The sequence below is a fragment of the Bufo bufo genome, chromosome 4 (genome assembly GCF_905171765.1).
Source record: "Bufo bufo chromosome 4, aBufBuf1.1, whole genome shotgun sequence".
Classification (NCBI taxonomy): domain Eukaryota; kingdom Metazoa; phylum Chordata; class Amphibia; order Anura; family Bufonidae; genus Bufo; species Bufo bufo.
Window position 1 is genome coordinate 148,743,810 of NC_053392.1, and position 22,821 is coordinate 148,766,630.

Genomic DNA, 22,821 nt, shown 5'->3' on the forward strand with positions numbered 1-22,821 from the left:
AAAATCTGGTCCGGTATTTGACCTCAGCTGGCTGTAAATCAGCCCAGCAGCACATGCTGGGAGGAAAATACCTGTTTTCTCAGACCAAACCTCTCACTGTGTCACAATAAAAAAAACGCAATGTAATAGCACACTGCAAAACAAATAAAGTACAATAATGCCATAATTATAGAAAATATTTTGGTGCGAATGCTACGCTTATTTTGTAAATTTGAGATTTTTGGCAAATACATTTTGTACTAAATTATTTGGGCCAGTCTGCCACACGTCAAGGTGATCTCTGTAAGACGGGAACCTAACACTAAATGCTACCCGTTATGTGATATATATATATATATATATATATATATATATATATATATATATATATATATATATATATATAATTACACTGCACGATATATCGAAAAAATAATCGAATTGCCAAATGCGATATGGCGATTTGGCCAACCTGAAAATGCGGCGATTATATGTGAAGGGGCCCCGCGCACATAACTGGCTTTGTGTGTAAAGTATTTTTTCTCGTACTTTTTTCCATTGGGGGACACAGACCATGGGTATAGCTTAGAGGTATTAGTAGGAGGGATACTATTGGGCCGCCTGGTGAATAGGGACTGGATGTCTTTCTGTCGGGGGGGGGGGGGGGTATCTGGAGGCACTACACTGGACTTTTGGGACTCTCCCTGCTGGGGGCAGCTGTGGCTTCTATGGGTGGCACGGTCAGCCTGGCGCCGGTGCGTCCTCCCTCCTACCACTCGCAGCAGCATCCGCCGGCAGCGGGCCTCCTGCTTTCTTCGGGGCCGCGTCTCCCTTCATTAACCCCCGCTATGCCGTTTGGCGCCAGGGGACATTTATTTTCATAAAGCGCGCGCTTCTTTCGCGCTTCTATGGGGGCGGTGTGGCGCATCGTGGGGGCGGAGCTTCCGCGCTTCGCTCTTCCGTCTGCCACAGCTTGTTGAGAAGCTCCTCACTCGCGTGGCTGCTCCCTGCTCCTCCGGTCGGTGCTGTTGCCTAGGTGGTAGGACTCTTTTAATTTGTTCTGGTTGCCATCATGCCTAAGCCTGGGGCCCCCCTCAAGTCTTCCAAGACCTCTTCTAGGACCACAATTGGGTCCTGTAAGGAGTGTCTTCTTCCACTGTCGGTCTCTGGTGTGCCTCCTGCCCTGCTCCTGGACAGGATCATCCTTCTCCTCCTTCGTTTTCCCAGCCCAGCCCTCCCCCTGTTCCTGCGGAGCCTGCGGTTTCCGCTTGGGCTTCTGCCATGTCCAGCGAGGCCGCTGATTTGGCCTTAGTCGCCAAGGCAGCCATGTCCTTTATGTAACATATGGCAGTTTCCAATCCTGTGGCACCAACCACTCAATCTCCTCACAGTGGTTCCCGCAGAGGACGCTCGACCGCTAAGAGGCAGCGTGGGCGGCAGCATCCATCCTCGGATGACTCAGTTTCCCCCCTTGTCTAGAGGCACGTTCAGACGACTCTCTTTCCCCCTAGGGAGCGCAGCTCTGAAGGGGAATTGTCCGGCTCGGACGAGGTCATGGAACGGGACTCCCCGCCTATGCTCTCCACCATGGTGGCTGACTTGGTGGCAGCTGTCCGCGACACCTTTAATCTCCAAGGGGACTCTCCGCCCTCTACTAGTCGGGAGTTTGCCCTTTTTCCCGTCCAAGAAGCCGGAGGCTGTCGCATTTCCTGTCCATGAGGAATTTTCCGCGGTGTTATCCAGGGCCTGGGACCGTCCAAATCAAAAGTTCTCGGCCACCAAACGCATGGATACGCTTTAGCCTTTTCCGGCTGACAGTGTGGAGAAGTGGTCTTCTCCCCCTAAGGTGGATCCCCCGGTGGCCAGGTTAGCCAAGAACACGGCCCTCCCTGTTCTAGACGGCTCCTCTCTGCAGGACGCTGTGGACAGGCGCCTAGATTCTCTTTCCAAATCCATTTTCTCACTGGCAGGCACATCCCTGCGACCTGCCTTTGCCTCGGCATGGGTGGCCAGAGCCCTCTTGGTGTGGTTGCAGCGCCACCACCAAGACCTGGCAGAACAGGATGCGTCTGCTGACGCACTGGATTTGGTTCTCCAGATGTCTCAGGCTTCCAAATTTCTTTGCGAGGTTTCCATGGACATTGGTTCCCTCTTTGCCCGCATTTCAGCCCTCTCGGTCATTCAGTGCAGAGAGATCTGGTTGAAGGTGTGGGACGCCGACGCTTCTTCCAAGCGTTCCCTTGCTAACTTTCCCTTTGAGGGTTCCAGACTTTTTGGGGCTCAACTGGATGAGTTCATCTCTGCCGCTACAGGGGGCAAGAGAACTCATCTTCCCCAGCCTAGATCTAAGCGCCCCTTTCGGACTAGGTCTTCCGGTACCCGTCCTTTCGCCGCTTCTCTTCTAGCAGAACGTCGCCGGCTTCCTCTGCAGGGGGGTCGCAGTAGACTCCCGCAAGAAGCCCTCCTTCAAGCCCGAGGGCGCAGTCGGCCCGCCCGGCTGCTCCCAAGCAGTCTTCCGCATGAAGGGTCGCCCCCACCCCTCGTGGTGGGGGGGCCACCTGCTCTCTTATCAGCAGGTTTGGAGGGCTCATGTTCAGGACGCCTGGGCTCTAGAAGTTGTAACGTCGGGTTACAAGATAGAATTTGCGTCCTGTCCACCGGAACGTTTTTTCCCTTCTCGCGTTTCGGGGGATCCGGCCTGAGCCTCAGATCTCTTGATGGCAGTTTATTCCCTTCTGGACCGGGGGGTTATTACCCCAGTTCCCCCAGAGGAACAGGGCACAGGTTTTTATTCAAACCTGTTCACGGTCCCAAAGAAGGAGGGGTCGGTGCGTCCGATCCTGGATCTGAAGCTGCTCAACAGGTTTCTGCGAGTGCAGAGATTTCGTATGGAATCCCTCCGCTCCGTTATTGTTTCTCTTCTTCCCGGGGAGTTCCTCGCGTCCGTAGACATCCAGGACGCCTATCTGCATGTCCCTATCGCAGAATCTCACCAACGATTCCTGCGCTTCACTATTGGTGGCCGGCATTTTCAGTTTGTCGCCCTTCCTTTCGGGTTAGCGACCGCCCCTCGGGTCTTTACCAAGATTCTAGCGCCGCTCATGGCGCTTCTTTGCACCAGGGGCATTCCTTTACTGCCCTACCTGGACGACATCCTGATAAAGGCCCCCTCACTTCCGCAGGCCGAGGACAGCGTCCGGATCACTGTTCAGACTCTGGAACAGTTCGGCTGGCTGATCAACTTCCCAAAATCCTCTCTCCTCCATTCCCAGAAGCTCTCCTTCCTGGGAATGGTCTTGGATACCTCCGTCGCCAAAGTGTTTCTTCCAGACTCAAAGTCCTCCCAGAACCAGGGGTCGGTGTCACACCTGCAGCGCTCCCCGTGTCTCTCCATCCCGGAGTGCATGCGGGTCCTGGGTCTTATGGTAGCCTCTTTCGAGGCCGTTCCATATGCCCAGTTTCACACTCGTTCGCTACAACGGGAGATCCTCTCCCTCTGGGACAAGACCTCTCGTGGTCTGGACGCTCGCATCCGCCTGTCTCAGCGGGTTCGGGCAGCTCTCCTTTGGTCGCTGTCCCCGATGAACCTGAGGTTGGGAAGATCTTTCCTCCCGTTCTCCTGGACGATCGTCACCACCGATGCCAGCCTCCTGGGTTGGGGCGGCGTTCTCCAGTCCCGCACGGTTCAGGGGGTTTGGTCGGCGGCGGAATCTCGCCTCCCGATCAACATTCTGGAGCTGAGGGCAATTTTCCACTCCCTCTCCCATAGGACTCCTCTCCTTGCGGGTCGCCCGGTGAGGATTCAGTCGGACAATGCCACGGCTGTGGCTTACATCAACCATCAGGGTGGGACCCGCAGCCGGGTGGTGATGCAGGAGGTGGCTAGAATTCTGCTGTGGGCGGAGTCGCACGTTCCGGTGTTGTCAGCGGTGTACATTCCGGGAGTAGACAACTGGACAGCGGACTTTCTCAGCCGCAACAAGGTGGATCCAGGCGAGTGGTCTCTGCACCTGGATGTATTCGAAGATGTCTGCCGCAGGTGGGGCCGTCCGGATGTGGACTTGATGGCGTTCAGGCTCAACAACAAGCTCCCGGTGTTCCTTGCTCACGCCCGGGATCCGAAGGCGTACGGGGTGGACGCACTGGTGTCTTTGTGGCAGGACTTCAGCCTCCTCTATGTCTTCCCTCCGCTTCCTCTGCTGCCGAGGGTTCTACGCAAGATCGAGGCGGAAGGGATTCCGACCGTTCTCATCGGCCCAGATTGGCCTCACTGCGCATGGTTCTCGGACGTGGCTCGGATGTTGACGGACGCCCCATGGCCTCTTCCCGACAGAGAGGATCTGCTGTCTGAGGGACCGCTCTTCCACCGGAATTTACAGTCTCTTCGTTTAACGGCGTGGCTGTTGAAACCGCCATCCTGAAGAAGGGGTTCTCGGATTCGGTGGTTAGAACCATGATCAGGGCAAGGAAGCCGGCTTCCTCCCGGATTTACTATCGTACCTGGAAGGCCTCCCTGACCTTTTGTGAGAACTCTGGTTTCCCTCCCTTTCGTTTTTCCATCCCTATGGTGCTATCGTTTCTTCAGTCCGGACTATCGTTTCTTCAGTCCGGAACTGTCGCTGAGCTCCCTGAAGGGTCAAGTTTCGGCTCTGGGCGTCCCTTGCTCTTCTGGGTCCTGTGAGGACCTTTCTTCAGGGGATGGCGCATTCGGTACCTCCGTACGTTCCCCCTTTGCCTCCTTGGGATCTCAATTTGGTCCTGCGCGCTTTCCAGACGGCCCCCTTCGAGCCTCTGAGGGAGGTCTACCTGACCTTTCTCACCTGGAAGGTGGTCTTCCTTGTAGCCATAACTTCCATCAGGCGGGTATCGGAGCTGGCCGCACTTTCCTGCCAGGAGCCTTTTCTGGTTTTTCACCAGGATAAGGTGGTGCTCCGTCCGGTTCCCTCCTTTTTGCCCAAGGTGGTCTCTCCCTTCCACCTTAACGAGGATCTTGTCCTGCCCTCCTTTTGTCCTTCTCCGGCAAACCCCAAGGAACGGGCTCTCCATTCCCTGGATGTCGTCCTGGCTCTGAAGGTGTATCTGACGGCTACCGCCTTCGTCCGCCGTTCAGACTCCCTCTTTGTGATTCCCGAGGGACCTCGTAAGGGTCTGGCGGCCTCCAAAACTGTGGCGTTATGGATCCGTTCGGCTATCTCCACGGCTTATCGCGCTCGTGGTAGGGTTCCCCCGGCTAGGATTACCGCTCACTCCACTAGGGCAGTGGGAGCTTCCTGGGCAAGGCGCAATCGTGCCTCTGCGTCTCAGCTGTGTAAGGCGGCCACGTGGTCGTCCTTACATACTTTTACGAGGTTTTATCAGTTGCATTCGCTGGCTTCGGCTGATGCTGTCTTTGGCCGCAGGGTTTTGCAGGCTGTGGTTCCTGTTTGACCGTCAGACGTTCCTCCTGGAGGTGCTGCTAATTTCTCCCACCCCATGGACTGCTTTGGGACGTCCCATGGTCTGTGTCCCCCAATGGAAAAAAGTACGAGAAAAGGAGATTTTTTGTGAAACTCACCTGTAAAATCTTTTTCTCGTCTTTTCCATTGGGGGGACACAGCTCCCACCCATTCTGCCTGTTGCAGGAGGGGTTTTCAGTTCAGTTCTGTTTGAGGTTGGACCTCATGGGCTCTGGTCCGATGGCTTCCGTTAATTTTTCTTGTCTCCTTCTCCTACTGCTTTTGCAACGACTGAGTTCCTCCTGGAGGAGCCTGGGGGTATAGCCTGAGGAGGAGGAGCTATCTTTTATATTTGCATAGTGTCCCTCCTACTAATACCTCTAAGCTATACCCATGGTCTGTGTCCCCCAATGGAAAAGACTAGAAAAAGATTTTACAGGTGAGTTTCACAAAAAATCTCCTTACTACTGTCTGAAACAAGCTCTCTCCTATTGATAAAATGGCCAGCCTCTGTACTCACTTTCACTACGAATGCACTGCAGCGAGCTGGCCGGCCGGCGCGTGACTGACGTCCCTTAGTCACGCTCTTGCTTCCTGAATTAAGTGGGAGGAGCGTAACTAAGTGACGTCAGTCACGCGCCGACCGGCCCGCTCGCTACCGTGCATTCATAGTGAAAGTGAGTACAGATGCTGGCCATTTTATCAATAGGAGAGAGATTGTTTCAGACAGTAGTAAAATACTTTACACACAAAGCCAGTTATGTGTGCAGTTTAGGACACATGAGGGGACACATAGGGCCATGAGGGGGACCAGCATAAGATGCTATATGTGTGTCTTATGCTGGCCCCCCTCATGGCCCTATGTGTCATAGCACACATCCCCTGCAACAGTGCCATCCACAGATCCACCCCATAACCGCGTCATCCACAGGTCCCCCATAAGTGTCCTCCACAGACCCCCCCCCCCCATAACTCTGTCCTCCACAGATCCCCCCCATAACACTGTCCTCCACAGATCCCCCACATAACAGCGTCCTCCACAGATCCCCCACATAACAGCGTCCTCCACAGATCCCCCACATAACAGCGTCCTCCACAGATCCCCCACATAACAGCGTCCTCCACAGATCCCCCACATAACAGCGTCCTCCACAGATCCCCCACATAACAGCGTCCTCCACAGATCCCCCACATAACAGCGTCCTCCACAGATCCCCCACATAACAGCGTCCTCCACAGATCCCCCACATAACAGCGTCCTCCACAGATCCCCCACATAACAGCGTCATCCACAGATCCCCCACATAACAGCGTCATCCACAGATCCCCCACATAACAGCGTCATCCACAGATCCCCCACATAACAGCGTCATCCACAGATCCCCCACATAACAGCGTCATCCACAGATCCCCCACATAACAGCGTCATCCACAGATCCCCCACATAACAGCGTCATCCACAGATCCCCCACATAACAGCGTCATCCACAGATCCCCCACATAACAGCGTCATCCACAGATCCCCCACATAACAGCGTCATCCACAGATCCCCCCCATAACAGTGCGTCATCCGCAGATCCCCCCCATAACAGTGCGTCATCCGCAGATCCCCCCCATAACAGTGCGTCATCCATAGATCCCCCCATAACAGTGCGTCATCCACAGATCCCCCCCCATAACAGTGCGTCATCCACAGTTCCCCCCCATAACAGTGCGTCATCCACAGATCCCCCCCCCATAACAGTGCGTCATGCACAGTTCCCCCCCATAACAGTGCGTCATCCACAGATCCCCCCCCATAACAGTGCGTCATGCACAGATCTCCCCATAACAGTGCGTCATCCACAGATCCCCCCCCATAACAGTGCATCATCCACAGATCCCCCCCCATAACAGTGCGTCATCCACAGATCCCCCCCCCCCCCCCAATAACAGTGCGTCATCCACAGATCCCCCCCTAACTATGTCATACCCAGCCGCGTCAGCGGCTCATATGGGAAAATCCAAGCAAATAGACCTCTAGCACAATTCCCTTAAAATATCGCATCGCATATCGTTATCGCAATTTTTAGGGCCCTAATCGCAATCGCACAAAATTCCCATATCGTGCAGCCCTAACCAATAAAAGTCTGCAGCACTCCTTGAAAGATGCAAAAAATGTGCTATTTATTCACACGTCATGTAACAACGTTTCGGTTCTCTCTCAGAACCTTTTTCAAGTCAAGTGATCTATACCATACCAACCAAAACCATCGCCATTATCCCACATTCATGTGAAATGATACATATTATTGTGAAATGATACATATTATATATCAAAAAATCTGACACAAAATAGGGAACTCATTTTAATAATTTATTTTGGTGTCAGTTTGCATATTTAACCCTTTCACGACTGCAATCTGTATATATACGTGATAGCTGCACATACCCCGTGCAGCTACCACGTATATACACGTTCTGGCAGCTCTTTAATCCAAGCGCTGCAAAGCGCTTGGATTTAAGCTTCTGCCCCTGCCCTGCTGCTGTCACGGACAGCATACAGTGCGGTAATGCCGGCAAGGGACCAATCAGAGTGGCCCCTTGCCGGCAATCGATCCGATTGGTTAGTCTGTGCAGACTAACCAATCGGATCGCGGCAGTGTTAAAATGCCGGTTTCAGGCTCTGATCTGCGCTCTGCAGATCAGAGCCTGAAATCGGTAATGTGTCCTGAAGCCCCCGATCTGTGCCCCCTCCTTGTTCTTGTCCTGCCCCCGATGCGGTCCGCCCCCTCCTGCACCGATCTGTGCCCCCTTCTTGTCCATCATCTTATCCTGCCCCCCCATTCGGTCCACCCCCTCCTGCCGCGATCTGTTATAAGTGAAATGGTGCCCCCTGTCCCCTGCCCCCGATGCGGTCCCCCTTGTGTGTGTGATGGCGGCGGCTCCATTCCTGAGCCGCCGCCATCAGCAGCGTGTCAGCTCTATGCTGACACTGCTGTAACCCCATAGATGCCGCAGTAGCGGCATCCATGGGGGTAATAGAGGGAGGGGGCCCCCTCTCTCTCAACCATCAGGGCTGCTGCGATCGCAGCGCCCGATGGTTGCCATGGCAACCGGACGCTTTGCAAAGGCGTCCGGTTGCCATGGTATAGGCGTCCAGTGCTGCCACCTACAGGCATCTGATTGTATTATACTTTGCAATGCAAGAGCATTGCAAAGTATAGTACAACCATCAGCCCCACTGGATCTTCAAGATCCAAGAGGGAACTGATAAAAAAAAAAGTGAAAATAATAAAAGTAAAAATAAATAAATAAAAATGTAAAAAATAAATGTCCTTTTCCTATAAAAAAAAAAACAAAAAAAAAAAAACACACACATATTAGGTGTCACCGCGTCCGTAACGACCATCTCTATAAATATATCACATCATCAACCCCGTCCAATAAACACCATAAAAAATAAAAACGGTGTAAAAAAAATGAGCCATTTTTGTCACCTTACATCATAAAAAGTGCAACACCAAGCGATCAAAAAAGGCGAATATACCCCAAAATAGTACCAATCAAACCGTTACCTCATCCCGCAAAAAATGAGCCCATATTTAAGACAATCGCCCAAAAAATAAAAAAGCTATGGCTCTCAGACTATGGAGACACTAAAACATCATTTTTTTGGTTTCAGAAATGCTATTATTGTGTAAAACTTAAATAAGAAAAAGTATACATATTGGGTATTGCCACATCTGTAACGATCTGCTCTATAAAACTGTCACATGACCTAACCCCTCAGATGAACGCTGTAAAAAAAAAAAAAAAAAAAACTGTTCCAAAACAGCCAATTTTTTGGCCACCTTGTACCATAAAGTGTAATAATGAATGATCAAAAAATCCTATGTACCCAAAAATGGTACCAATAAAAACCTCAACTCTTTCTGCAAAAAATGAGCCTCTGCACAAGACGATCGGTAGAAAAATAAAAAACATATGGCGTTCAGAAAACCAATCCAGCAAAATCTGCTTTCCAAAAATCATACACGTTCCTTTCCTTCTGCGCCCTGCCGTGCGCCCTTACATCTGTTTACGACCACATGTGGGGTGTTTCTGTAAACCGCAGAATCGGAGTAATAAATATTGAGTTTTGTTTGGCTGTTAACCCTTAATGTGTTAAAGAAAAAAATGTAATAAAATTGAAAATCTGCTAAAAAAGTGAAATTTAGAAATTTCATCTCCATTTTCCTTTAATTCTTGTGGAACACCTAAAGGGTTAATAATGTTTGTAAAATTGGTTTTAAATAACTTGAGGGGTGTAGTTTCTACATTGGGGTCATTTATGGGGGTATCCACTATGTAGGCCCCACAAAGTGACTTCAGACCTGAACTAGTCCTTAAAAAGTGGGTTTTGGAAATTTTCTTAAATAATTTAAGAATTGCTTCTAAACTTCTAAGCCTTGTAACATCCTAAAAAAAAATAAAATAACATTTCCAAAATGATGCCAACATAAAGTAGACATATGGGGAATGTTATGTAATAAATATTTTATGAGGTATCACTTTCTGTTTTAGAAGCAGAGAAATTGAAATTTAGAAAATTGCAATTTTTTAAAAATTTTTGGGTAAATTTGGGATTTTTAAAAAAAAAAAAAGGAGATATATATTGACTCAAATTTATGACTGTCATGAAGTACAATGTGTCACGAGAAAACAATCTCAGAATGGCGTGGATAAGTAAAAGTGTTCCAAAGCTATTACCACTTAAAGTGACGCATGTCAGATTTGTAAATTTTGACCTGGACACTGGGGCATCAATGACCTTTGGTCATGAAAGGGTTAAAGAGGACCTTTCATGGGTCCGGACTTGATTAAGTAGCAGGACATTTAGGGCATACATGGGGGAAGTCCCTGCACTTACTGTACTATTATTTCTGGGCGCCACTTACTCTGGCCCCCGTTACCTTGTCCTGCGCTGTATGCTAATCACTAGCATCGGAACACCAGGGAGGCGACATAAGCTTGTCTCCCTGGGCGTTCCTTCTCCCTGGCTGTAGCGCTGTCCAATCTCAGCGCAGAGCATCACAGCCAGGTAGAAGGTGAGTTTTTTTTGTTTCCTCCCTGGAGGTGACGCTCTGCGCTGCGATTGGACAGCGCTACAGCCAGGGAGAAGGAACGCCCAGGGAGAGTAGCTGATGTCGCCTCCCTGATGTCTGACCTGGGAGTAAACCACAATGAACTATACCAGCCTGGTAGGGGCTTGGATGGATTAAAGGGATTCTGCAGTTTGTTTTAACTGATGATCTATCCTCTGGATAGATCATCAGCATCTGACCGGCGGGGGTCCGACACCCGGGATCCCCGCCGATCAGCTGTTTTAGAAGGCAGCAGCGTTCCAGCAGCGCCGCGGCCTTCTCACTGTTTACCGCATGCCCAGTGACCTCACGACTAGTATCAACTGGCCTGGGCGGGGCTAAGCTCTGTTCACTTGAATGGAGCTTAGCCCCGCCCAGGCCAGTTGATACTAGTCGTGACGTCACTGGGCTAGTGGTAAACACTGAGAAGGCTGCAGCGCTGCTGGAGCGCCACTGCCTCTCAAACAGCTGATCGGCGGAGGACCCCTGCTGGTCAGATGCTGATGATCTATCCAGAGGATAGATCATCAGTTAAAACAAACTGCAGAATCCCTTTAAAGACTAAAGTGTTCATATTTATTTATTTTTTTCTTACAGAATAACAGCCCACTTCATAAGATAAAATGGTTGAGAGTGGTGTTGGATGAAGGACACACAATCCGGAACCCGAATGCGCAGCAGACAAAAGCCGTTCACAGTCTGGATGCAGTTAGAAGATGGGTTCTAACAGGTAAGAACACATAGAACAATTAAAAATAAAGGAATTTTTTATGAGCTGCAAAATTTGTATCATGTAAAATAAGCTGTTATCAAAGATAACCTTCGAGGTAAACTCTTTAAAGCATTTGTCCGGGTTCAGAGCTGAACCTGGACATACCCATAATTTCACCCAGGCAGCCCCCCTGATAGCATTGGAGGAGTTCATGGAGACTTCCGCCCAGTAGTGTGTTCGGTGACAACATCGGCTCTGATGGGCGGGCTTTAGCGCTGCCCTAGTCTGTAAAACGACTGGTGATGTCACTGGGCTCACTGCTGGGCGGAAGCCTCCGCCTGGCAGCCCTAAGGAAAGCCCAGTTCGTCACCCGAACTCCAGAAAATGCCTTTGCCCTGTGCGATTCAGCGCAGGGCAAAGGAGAGCATCGGAGCATAAACTGCTCTGGTGCTCAAGTCAGGCGGACTGCCTGGGTGAAAAAATGGGCATATGTCTGGGTTCAGCTCTGAACCCGGACAACCCCTTTTAAAGTTAAAGGGGTTATCCCATCATAATGATCACTGTTAAATCTGTTAATGATTTGACAGTGATCATTTTTGTAAATATACTTTATTAACAAATTCCCACCGATTAGGAGAAAATTCATCCCCACTTACCTCCATTGTTGTGACTCGGTCTTCCCTGGTTACGACCACCGCTCTTCCGCAAAATCCCGATGGTCGCGCTTGCCCAGAAGACTTCTTCTTTTCTCACTCGCTGTCCTGAACGCGCACGCTGCCGCGCATGCGCGACGGTGACTTCTTCCCGGCCAGAATAGTACAGAGATGCGAACGCGCACGCCGGCTCTGTACTATACTGGCCAGAAATAAGTCACCATGCGCGGCAGCGTGCGCGTTCAGTCCAGCGCGCGGCCCGGCCGGGAGAAGACTTCAATCAAGATGAAGCCCGCCCCCAGCCAGAATCCAGGAAGTGAACGCGCGGTGGCAGCAGGTAAGTATAAAAACGCAAAGTGGGATAACCCCTTTAAAGGGGTTTACCCCGAATGACAGCATGTCACTTGTCGACAAGATCTGACTACTGGAACCCCCACTTATCAAGAGAATGTGTTTCTCGCTTGTATCATTGGGGGACACAGGACTGTGGATATAGCTGCTGCTGCTAGGAAGAGACTCTAGGCTCAAAAGTGTTAGCTCCTCCTGCAGCCTAGAGAGTGCATATCAGTTTTTAGCTTGGCTATGCCCCTAAGGCCTTCCCCTTGCATGACTATTTTTCGGTTGTCATTGTCAAGGCATGATCGTCGTTTCAGCGCTTCCAAGCGCCTCGATCTGCTATATCCCTTTCCGCCAGACCTGGTCACAAATAGTCGTCCCCACCCAAAGTGGACCCGCCCGTCGCAGGTCTCACAAAGCATACCGCCAACCCGTGGCCGATGACGCTTCCCTTCAGGACCCCGTGGATCGCTGCCTGGAGTCTTGCGACCTTGAGTCAGAGCGAGGACAGTTTACACATCACCCTGGACGTCTTGGCACGTTTTGGCTGGCTGGTGAACTTCCAGAAGTCATCCCTGCATCCCAGCAGGCGGATTACTTTCCTCTGCATGATCCTCAACACTGCCACGGCGACAGTCCACCTCCCCCCGGACAAGCGGTTATGCCTAATTTCACACCTGTCCTATCCTACGGCGATCATGTCATCCTGGGACAAAACACCGGGTTCCTTAGACTGTACCATCACCCTTCCCCGGTGGTGCGGTCGGCCCTCAGGGGGTGGCTCATCAGGGGGGAACCCACAGTCGGGCTGTGATGGCGGAGTCGGCCAAGATTCTAAAGTGGGCGGAGGAACATGTACCAGCTCTATCGGCAGTCTACATTCCAGGAGTGGAGAATTGGATGGCGGACTTTCTCAGCTGGGAGACCGTGGACCCGGGCGAGTGGTCTCTGCACCCAGAGGTTTTCAACTCCATCTGTCTCCGTTGGGGCCGTCCAGATGTGGATTTGATGGCATCCAGGATCAACCACAAGCTTTCCACCTTCATCTCGTGGACAAGAGATCCCGGGCATGTGCAGTAGACGCACTGGTGGCTCCATGGGACAGCTTTTCACTCCTGTACGTCTTCCCCCCCCCCCCCCCCCCCCTTTTCCTCTCAAGACAATTCTCATCGCCCTGGATTGGCCGCTCCGAACCTGGTACACCGATCTCATCCTTCTTCTTGGAGACGCTCCTTGTTCTCTTCTGCTCAGGGACGACCTTCTCTCTGAGACCCGTCTTCCACCAGCATTTAGAATTGCTACGCTTGACGGCGTGGCTATTGAGACCGCCATTCTGAAGCGGCGGGGTTTCTCAGACGAAGTCATCCGCACCATGATTACGGCCAGGAAGCCAACGTCGTCCAAGATATATCATAGGACTTGGAAATCTTTCCTTCGCTGCAGACCGTCGCCTCCCTTCACTCCGTTTTTCCCTTCCCACAATTCTCTCCTTTTTGCAAATGGGGCTGGATTTGGCTCTCTGTCTTAATTCTCTAAAGTGGCAGGTGTGAGCGCTATCAATCTTTTTCCTGCGACCTCTGGCGCAAAAGGCTCCAGTTAAAGGGACACTGACAGGCCAAAACAGCATATATAGTTAGATATATCACATTACAGGTCTTATAGAGTCTTTTAAAAGCATATAAGTATCCCCCCTGTCCACCTTATAAAGAGCGAAATATAAAGTTTTATAACCTGCTTCTCCGTTCAGCAATCTGCCCAAGGTGCGGCGTTTCATGTGAAAATGCGCCCAGCCAGCCTTCCCAACTGCCGTTCTTAAGCCCCGCCCAGCTCATCATTATTCACTTTGCTGGGCGGCGGCTAGAACTCTCCCCAGTCCCGATCCTGCGCAATTCAATCCTCCGGGCATCGTTCATGCCCAATCTTCTGCGCCCCGCCGTGCTGCAGCTGCCTCGAAGACGCAGGCTGGTGTGTGTACGCATGCGCGATCTAACAGCACGGCGGGGCGCAGGTGCAGAAGATTGGGCATGAACGATGCCCGGAGGATTGAATTGCGCAGGATCGGGACTGGGGAGAGTTCTAGCCCCCGCCCAGCGAAGTGAATATTGATGAGCTGGGCGGGGCTTCAAACGGCAGTTGGGAAGGCTGGCTGGGCGCATTTTCACATGAAACGCCGCACCTTGGGCAGATTGCTGAACGGAGAAGCAGGTTATAAAACTTTATATTTCGCTCTTTATAAGGTGGACAGGGGGGATACTTATATGCTTTTAAAAGACTGTATAAGACCTGTAATGTGATATATCTAACTATATATGCTGTTTTGGCCTGTCAGTGTCCCTTTAAGGCCTTTCTCCAAGGGGTGGCTCACACTGTCCCTCCTTATCGCCCCCCTTTTACCCTCTTAGGATTTGAATCTTGTGCTTGGTTCCCTCCAATCGGCTCCCTTCAAGCCTCTTGATACGGTTTCTCGCCGCCTTCTTTCCTGGAAAGTGACCTTTCTGGTGGCGGTTACCTCCATCAGACGCATGTCGGAATTAGCGGCGCTCTCCTGTAGGGGAGCTCTTTCTTATTCTGCACCAAGATAAGGCGGTGCTTCACCTCGTGCCTTCCTTTCTTCCAAAGGTAGTCTTTGCCTTCCATGTTAACGAGGTCATCGTTCTCCCCTCATTTTGTTCCTCACCTTCACATCCTAGGGAACAGGCCCTCCACCAGCTGGACGTGGTTTGTTAGGCTCTCGCGACTGACTTCCATGGGCGTGTGGTTTCTTCCCTCCCCGTGCACTGCTTTGGAACGTCCCACGGTCCTGTGTACCCCAATGATACGGGCGAGAAAATGAGATTTTTGTGGACTCACCTGTAAAATATCTTTCTCGCTGAGTTCATTGGGGAACACAGCTCCCATCCTTTGTTTGTTTTCTAATTTTGCCGCAGGTGACGGCGGTTGTTTGACTGGTGGGGTCCTCGGTTATGGCTTCGGACCCGCTGGTTATTATTCTGTTATTTAATTTCTTATTTCTTCTACTCATACTGCTTGTGCACAAACTGATATGCTCTTTCCAGGCTGGAGGGGGTGTAGCCGGCAGGAGGAGCTAATACTTTTTGGCCTAGTGTTGCCTCCTAGTGGTAGCAGCAGCTATACCCACAGTCCTGTGTCCTCCAATGAACTCGGCAAGAAAGAGATTTTACAGACGAGTCCACAAAAATCTAGTTTTTCCATGTCTTCCATACAGACTGCTGCTCCATTCAAATTCTGCCGGAGATGGCAGAATGCTGTGCTCTGGTTTCTCTGACATTTCCATAGACTTTGAATGGAGCAGCAGTGTGTGTATCACTCCATTTAAACAGGGCACACTGGACCGCTATTCTCCATGAGCTCTCTGTCTCTGTTCAGACACTTATCCTGTGGAGTCCGGGATAGCCTTTTAAATCTGATTTAATTTGTTGCCCCCTCAATCCTTGTATATTAGGACATTTTCTTAAAGGGGTCTTCCCATCACAGAGAAAAGGGGCATATTCTGATAAGTGCGGGTCCCATCTCCGGGCTATTTCCATCTGTCCCATAGAAAAGAATGGTGCGGTGTTAACACCTCTCTCCTGTACCGATAGCTGTTCACAAAAGATAGAAAAAGCATAAAATGCTTTAAAAAATGTATAAATTACAGGTTTTACTGAATCTTTTCTCACAAAAATATACATCAATCCGCTCAGCTGCTTCAGCTCTGTAGCATGGTGCTTTCAGATTGCATTTCATTTTTCGGTGACAGGTCCTCTTTAGTGGCCAGCAGTGACTCGCTTTGCATCGTTTTGTATTGTATCATCTGTGATTTTGTATCAACATTTTTTAAGCTTCCCTTGATACTAAGTTTTATGCTTTCACATTTAAAACACAGGTACGCCTATCCAGAACTCCCTGAAGGATTTGTGGTCCATTTTGGCTTTCTTGAAACTGAAACCATTCATTGACAGGGACTGGTGGCACCGCACAATTCAGAGACCAGTCACCATGGGAGATCAAGGAGGATTAAGGTAGAACAGTGTTGCTTCTTGTTTTTGTTACTGCTGAGCTTATCATTTTACATCAAACTTTTATATATGCATTTTTATATTATTACATTATAAATTACTGTCCACCTTCAGAAACTTCTTTGGAAAACACCCATGTAATGTTTTTCATTGCACTTTCCTTCTTTTTGGATTCTCTCCTGGCTAAAAAAAAAAAAAAAAAGATAAACGCACAAAAAAAAACAACCTGTAGTGAATGGTCTTCTGTGAACCTGCCCCTATGAGAATCATTAATTTTAGAGCATGTCTTTTATAAGTGATCACGTAATAACCAACAGTATCATATAATACAAGCTGCCTATCTTGTGCCAGTTTAGTGGTATAAAATAGCCACAAATCATGACGCTCTCTATATTTATGCAAAAATGTGCAACTCGTCTCCCAACACTGCAGTTTTAAAAAGTCGGAGGGGTTTAACAGCAGAGGTGTGGCCAATAGATTTCCAACAGGTTTATTAATCCTAAAGCCAGAACATGGTTCATATTTTAGTGCAAATCATTGCCTGCTTGTAGCAAATGTAAGTTTAGTTTTCTGACTTAACCACCTCAGCCCCCCTAGCTTAAACACCCTTAATGACCAGACCACTTTTTACACTTCTGACCTACACTACTTTCACCGTTTATTGCTCGGTCATACAACTTACCACCCAAATGAATTTTACCTCCTTTTCTTCTCACTAATAGAGCTTTCATTTGGTGGTATTTCATTGCTGCTGACATTTTTACTTTTTTTGTTATTAATGGAAATTTACCGAAATTTTTGCAAAAAAAATGACATTTTTCACTTTCAGTTGTAAAATATTTCAAATAAAACTACATTTCTATATAAATTTTTCTCAAAATTTATTGTTCTACATGTCTTTGATAAAAAAAAATGCAATAAGTTATATTTATTGGTTTTGTGCAAAAGTTATAGCGTTTACAAACTATGGTACTTTTTATTTTTTGTCACAAGTTAGTGAAAAATGATTTATTTTTTTTTTTCTTTCTTACAAAGTCTCATATTCCACTAACTTGTGACAAAAAATAAAAACTTCCATGAACTCACTATGCCCATCACGAAATATCTTGGGGTGTCTTCTTTCCAAAATGGGGTCACTTGTGGTGTAGTTATACTGCCCTGGCATTTTAGGGGCCCTAATGCGTGAGAAGTAGTTTGAAATCCATATGTGTAAAAAATGCCCTGTGAAATCCTAAAGGTGCTCTTTAGAATTTAGGCCCCTTTGCCCACCTAGGCTGCAAAAAAGTGTCACACGTGGTATTGCCGTACTCAGGAGAAGTAGGGCAATGTGTTGTGGGGTGTCTTTTTACATATACCCATGCTGGGTGAGATAAATATCTCTGTCAAATGCCAACTTTGTATAAAAAAAATGGGAAAAGTTGTCTTTTAGAGAGATATTTCTCTCATCCAGCATGGGTATATGTAAAGACACCCCAAAACACATTGCCCTACTTCTCCTGAGTACGGCAATACCACATGTGTGACACTTTTTGCAGCCTAGGTGGGCAAAGGGGCCCAAATTCCTTTTAGGAGGGCATTTTTAGACATTTGGATTCCAGACTTCTTCTCACGCTTTAGGGCCCCTAAAATGCCAGGGCAGTATAAATACACCACATGTGACCCCATTTTGGAAAGAAGACACCCCAAGGTATTCAATGAGGGGCATGGCGAGTTCATAGAAGATTTTTATTTTTGGCACAAGTTAGCAGAAATTGATTTTATTTTTTTTTGTTGTTTTTTCTCACAAAGTCTCCCTTTCCGCTAACTTGGGACAAAAATTTCAATCTTTCATGGACTCAATATGCCCCTCAGCGAATACCTTGGGGTGTCTTCTTTCCAAAATGGGGTCATTTGTGGGGTGTTTGTACTGCCCTGGCATTTGAGGGTCTCCGCAATCATTACATGTATGGCCAGCATTAGGAGTTTCTGCTATTCTCCTTATATTGAGCATACGGGTAATGAGATTTTTTTTTTTTACGTTCAGCCTCTGGGCTGAAAGAAAAAATGAACAGCACAGATTTCTTCATTCGCATCGATCAATGTGGATGAAAAAATCTCTGCCAAAAAAAAAAAAAATGAGGGGAAAGGCGTCTGCCAGGACATAGGAGCTCCGCCCAACATCCAAACCCACTTAGCCCGTATGCCCTGGCAAACCCGATTTCTCCATTCACCTCAATCGATGTGGATGAATAAAACATTGCCGGGATTTTTTTTTTATATACAAAGTGTTTGCCAAAGCATATGAACACCGCCCCTCAGCTCATAAGCCTCGGCAAACGTATCTTTTTTTACTGCAGAGGAGAAATCTCGTCTTGCAGCGCCGCATGCACCGACTTTTGTGTAATCTGACAGCAGCGCAATGCTTCTGTCAGAATGCACATCAGTGCTGCAGCTCGTTCATCGGTTGGTCCACCTAGAAGGTAAAAAAAAAAAAAAAACAGGCCGCAACGCAATAAATTTATTACCATTAACTTTATATAACATTTGAATAGAAAAAGTAAATTGCAAAGGATTGGTGGCTCACTCTCTGTTCCACTATTGGGTAGGTGCACTGCCCAACAGCACTCCCTATTGCTGGTAAGGTAAAGAGATAATTAGTTGGATTGGGCGTCACTCTTTCTCGCTCATATCATTGGGGGACACAGGACCGTGGGTATAGCTTGCTGCTGCCACTAGGAGGCGACACTAGGCTGAAAGCTGTTAGCTCCTCCCCTGCAGGCTATACACCCTCTAGCCTGGAGAGAGCATATCAGTTTTTAGCTTAGTGTCGTAGGAGGCAGACCTCCCTGCTTTGCAGGGTGGCGTTTCTATTTTTTCTTTTTGATTTTATTATTTTTTTTATTTTAATTCACAGACTACTGGAAGAGGGCACAGGGTCGCCTGCGTCCCTGTATCCCCGGGAGGCTGGCCGGTGTATCTAATTCACCGCCTTGCCTCCCCCAAGAAGATAAAGTGGACCAGGGCAGCCTCGTTCCCCTGCTTCTCCCCAGCAAGAGGGCCACCCTCTCTTCAGCCCTTCTCTGCCCGGACCCCTGTCGCCTGGTGCCAGCGGTCATAGGGTGGCCCTGCTGGTTATACATCATAGGGTGAAGAACACAGATGAAGGCAGGTAAGTATATCCGCTTCATCCCCCTGGCTGCAGGAGAGCCTCCCCCATCTTCCACCCCCATCATCCGAACCCCCCCGGCCCGCCAGCCTGACCTCCGACCTCACTCTTCCTTTGCCGCACGGCCCGCACCGTGGCATATCGGGTTGATTTATTTAGAGGCGGCAGCATAGCACAAGGGCGCGTTTAAGCGCAGGGGGGAACGGAAGTACTTAGGGCGCCGGGCATTACTTTTCAACTGCAGCGGTTCCGGTACCGCTGCGGTCAGGATCGGGACATGGGGAACATCAGGACATTCTGACCGCAGCATCAGCGGTCACGTGCGCTCCCCGGGCCATTCACAGAGCGGGAGGCGTGGCCTCCCCACTTCAGCATTAGGCTGCCGTTCCCGGGCTGGAAGGGGGGCGTGGCTTATTCTCCCGCCCTGGTTCAACTTCCTGCTTCTTCCTCGGCGCTGCGTGGGTAGGACACAGGACCTGGGACCTCCATACTGGTAGGCAATGGATACCCCCATCCAGCAGGAGATTTGACCATGTCTGACCCGGTCACTGACCCCCACCAGGCACCCTGTAGGACCACTTACTATGCCTGCTCCTTGTGTTCAGAAAAATTCCCTCGTGGTCAGTCACTATCACTGTGCTCTGCATGTCAGTAACCTGCACAGTCATCCCCCTAGGGCACAACAGCCCACAGAAGCCCAGGAGCGGCCTGTCCAGGGGGAACCAGACTGGGCAAGGTCCCTGTCCCGGGCAGTGGAAGACCTCTCAAAAATCTCCCATTCCACCCTTTCATTGCTGGGTCGTTTGGTAGAGAAATCACCACCGGCGCAATCCGCACAGTCGCATAGCGCACAAACCAGAGGCAGACTTCCTAGTAAGCGTCCCAGAGCAGGCACCCGTTCCTCCTCTGACGCCTCAGCATCCCCCCCTGCACCTGGCTCCCATTCACAGGCGTCCTCCCTTTTAGGCGACGCACTGTCAGAAGGAGAGCTTGGGGATTCGGATGCAGATATGGATCTGGAGCATTCTTCTCAGATTGCATCCATGGTGGATAGCCTGATATCAGCAATAAGGGACACCTTCCAGGTTCAGGAGGACCTTCCCTCCACTAGGCAACAAGGGGTGTCATTTCTGCGTACGAGACAGACCCCAAAAACGTTCCCGTTACACGACGATTTTTCTGTCGTTGTCACGAAGGCTTGGGACCAGCCAAGTTTGCGTTTCGTTATTCCAAAACGCCTAGACCTACTCTACCCTTTTCCACGCGAGTCCGTGGACAAATGGTCCTCCCACCGAAGGTGGACCCACCGGTTGCTCGCTTGGCAAAATTCACTACCATACCGGTGGCGGATGGTTCTTCCCTCCAGGATCCAGTGGACCGCCGCATAGTCGCTCTCGAAGTCGATCTTTACGGTGAGTGGTTCGGCATTGCGGCCGATTTTCGCCTCTGCCTGGGTAGCTAAAGCAGTTTCGGAGTGGTCCCTCCGTTTGAACCAGGACATAGCGTCCGACCTCCCTCCCGCGGAACTTCAATCGTCAGCGCTCCAAATTTCTCAGGCAGGGAAATATCTTTGTGAAGCGGCTCTGGATGCTGGGACTATGGTCGCCCGTTCCTCGGCTCTCGACACTTCAATCCGCAGGGAGTTGTGGCTCAAGGCCTGGAAAGCTGATTCTTCATCTAAGCGCTCCCTGTTGAGGCTTCCGTTCTCTGGCTTTAGGCTGTTTGGGTCCAAACTAGATGAGATTATTTCTGAGGCTACGGGTGGAAAAAGCACCCATCTGCCCCAACCCAGGGCAAAGCGGCCTTTTCAGGCCAGGACTTCATCTTCTCTCTACCAGTCCTTTCGCCGTTTTTTCGGGCACCCGTTCAGCACCCACCTCAGCGGCGGGGCCGCCCAATCAGGATAGGCGGAAAGGACCATCCTTTAAGCCCCAACAGGCCTGGCGTCCGCGGGCTCAGCAGCCTCGCACAGCCCCAGGTAAGCAGCCTTCAGCATGAAGGTTTGTCCCCACCCTCACAGGTGGGGGGGGCGTCTTCTCCTGTTTTAGGAGATTTGGCACGCCCATATTCCGGACGCATGGGCGCTCGAGGTTGTCTCCTCGGGCTACAAAATAGAGTTCAGGTCTCTTCCCCCCAACCGCTTCTTCCTCTCCCAGCCCTCCAGGGATCCCATCCGGGCCGCGGCTCTTTTGCACGCAGTCCAGTCACTTCGCTCCTCCAAGGGAACAGGGGAAATCACCCCCCGTGAGAGGTTTACAGGTTTTTATTCCAACCTGTTTGTGGTCCCCAAGAAGGAGGGCGATGTGAGGCCAGTGCTGGACCTCAAACTGTTGAACCGTTATCTGAGGGTTCAAAGGTTCAGAATGGAGTCCCTCCGTTCCGTGGTTGCTTCACTGGTGAAAGGGGAGCACATGGTGTCCTTAGACATCCAGGATGCATATCTCCACATCCCCATCGCCACAGCCCACCAACGATTCCTTCGATTTGCCATCCAGGCAGCTCATTACCAGTTTGTCGCTCTGCCGTTCGGTCTGGCGACGGCTCCGCGAGTATTTACAAAGGTTCTTGCCCCTCTTCTGGGGATTCTGCGGTCCAGAGGCATTACTCTTCTCCCGTATCTGGACGACATCTTGATCAAGGCACCTACAGCGGCTCAATGCAAAGAGAGTCTTCGGATTACGATGAGCACCCTCACTCGCTTCGGGTGGATAATCAATCTGAGGAAGTCATGCCTGTCTCCCACCACTCAGATCAGATTATTGGGCATGACACTGGACTCCGAGGCTGCCGTGGTGCGTCTACCACTGGACATTCAGAAGACGGTGCGTCTACTCATTCAGCGCCGCAGGGTGTCGATTCGCAGCTGCATGCTAGTACTGGGCCTGATGGTGGCCTCCTTCGAGGCGATCCCATTCGCCCAATTCCACACCAGGGATTTTCAGCGGCTCATTTTGTCCTCCTGGGACAAGTCCCGGGATTCTCTGGACCTCAGGATCTCACTGTCTCAGCCCGTGCGCGCGGCTCTTGGCTGGTAGATGGTATCGGACCACCTGTCCTCGGGGAAGTCCTTCCTCCCAGTGTCATGGACGGTGGTCACGACCGACGCCAGCCTCCGCGGCTGGGGAGGGGTCCTCGGTTCCCGGACAGCCCAAGGCGTTTGGTCTTCGTCGGAGTCCAAACTACCTATCAATATACTGGAGCTCCGGGCCATCTACCTCTCCCTCTGTCATTGGACCCCCTACTTGCAGGGCCGTCCGGTCAGGATACAGTCTGACAACGCCACAGCGGTTGCCTATATCAACCACCAAGGGGGGACTCGCAGCGGGACGGTGATGAACGAGGCCGCAAGGATTCTGCAGTGGGCGGAAGCCCACGTTCCGGTGATCTCGGCAAAATTCATCCCGGGTGTGCACAATTGGACAGCGGACTTCCTCAG

The 22,821-nt window shown here is 50.4% G+C and overlaps 1 protein-coding gene across 1 annotated transcript in view; it reads left to right on the forward strand.

The window, feature by feature from the left end:
• The window catches only part of HLTF (helicase like transcription factor), a 133,701-nt gene that overhangs the window by 64,349 nt on the left and 46,531 nt on the right, over window positions 1-22,821 (forward strand). Inside the window, exons 15-16 of the mRNA XM_040428034.1 lie at window positions 11,118-11,250; window positions 16,108-16,243. Coding sequence (XP_040283968.1) covers window positions 11,118-11,250; window positions 16,108-16,243 — 269 coding nt within the window. The remainder of the gene's footprint in view (window positions 1-11,117; window positions 11,251-16,107; window positions 16,244-22,821) is intronic.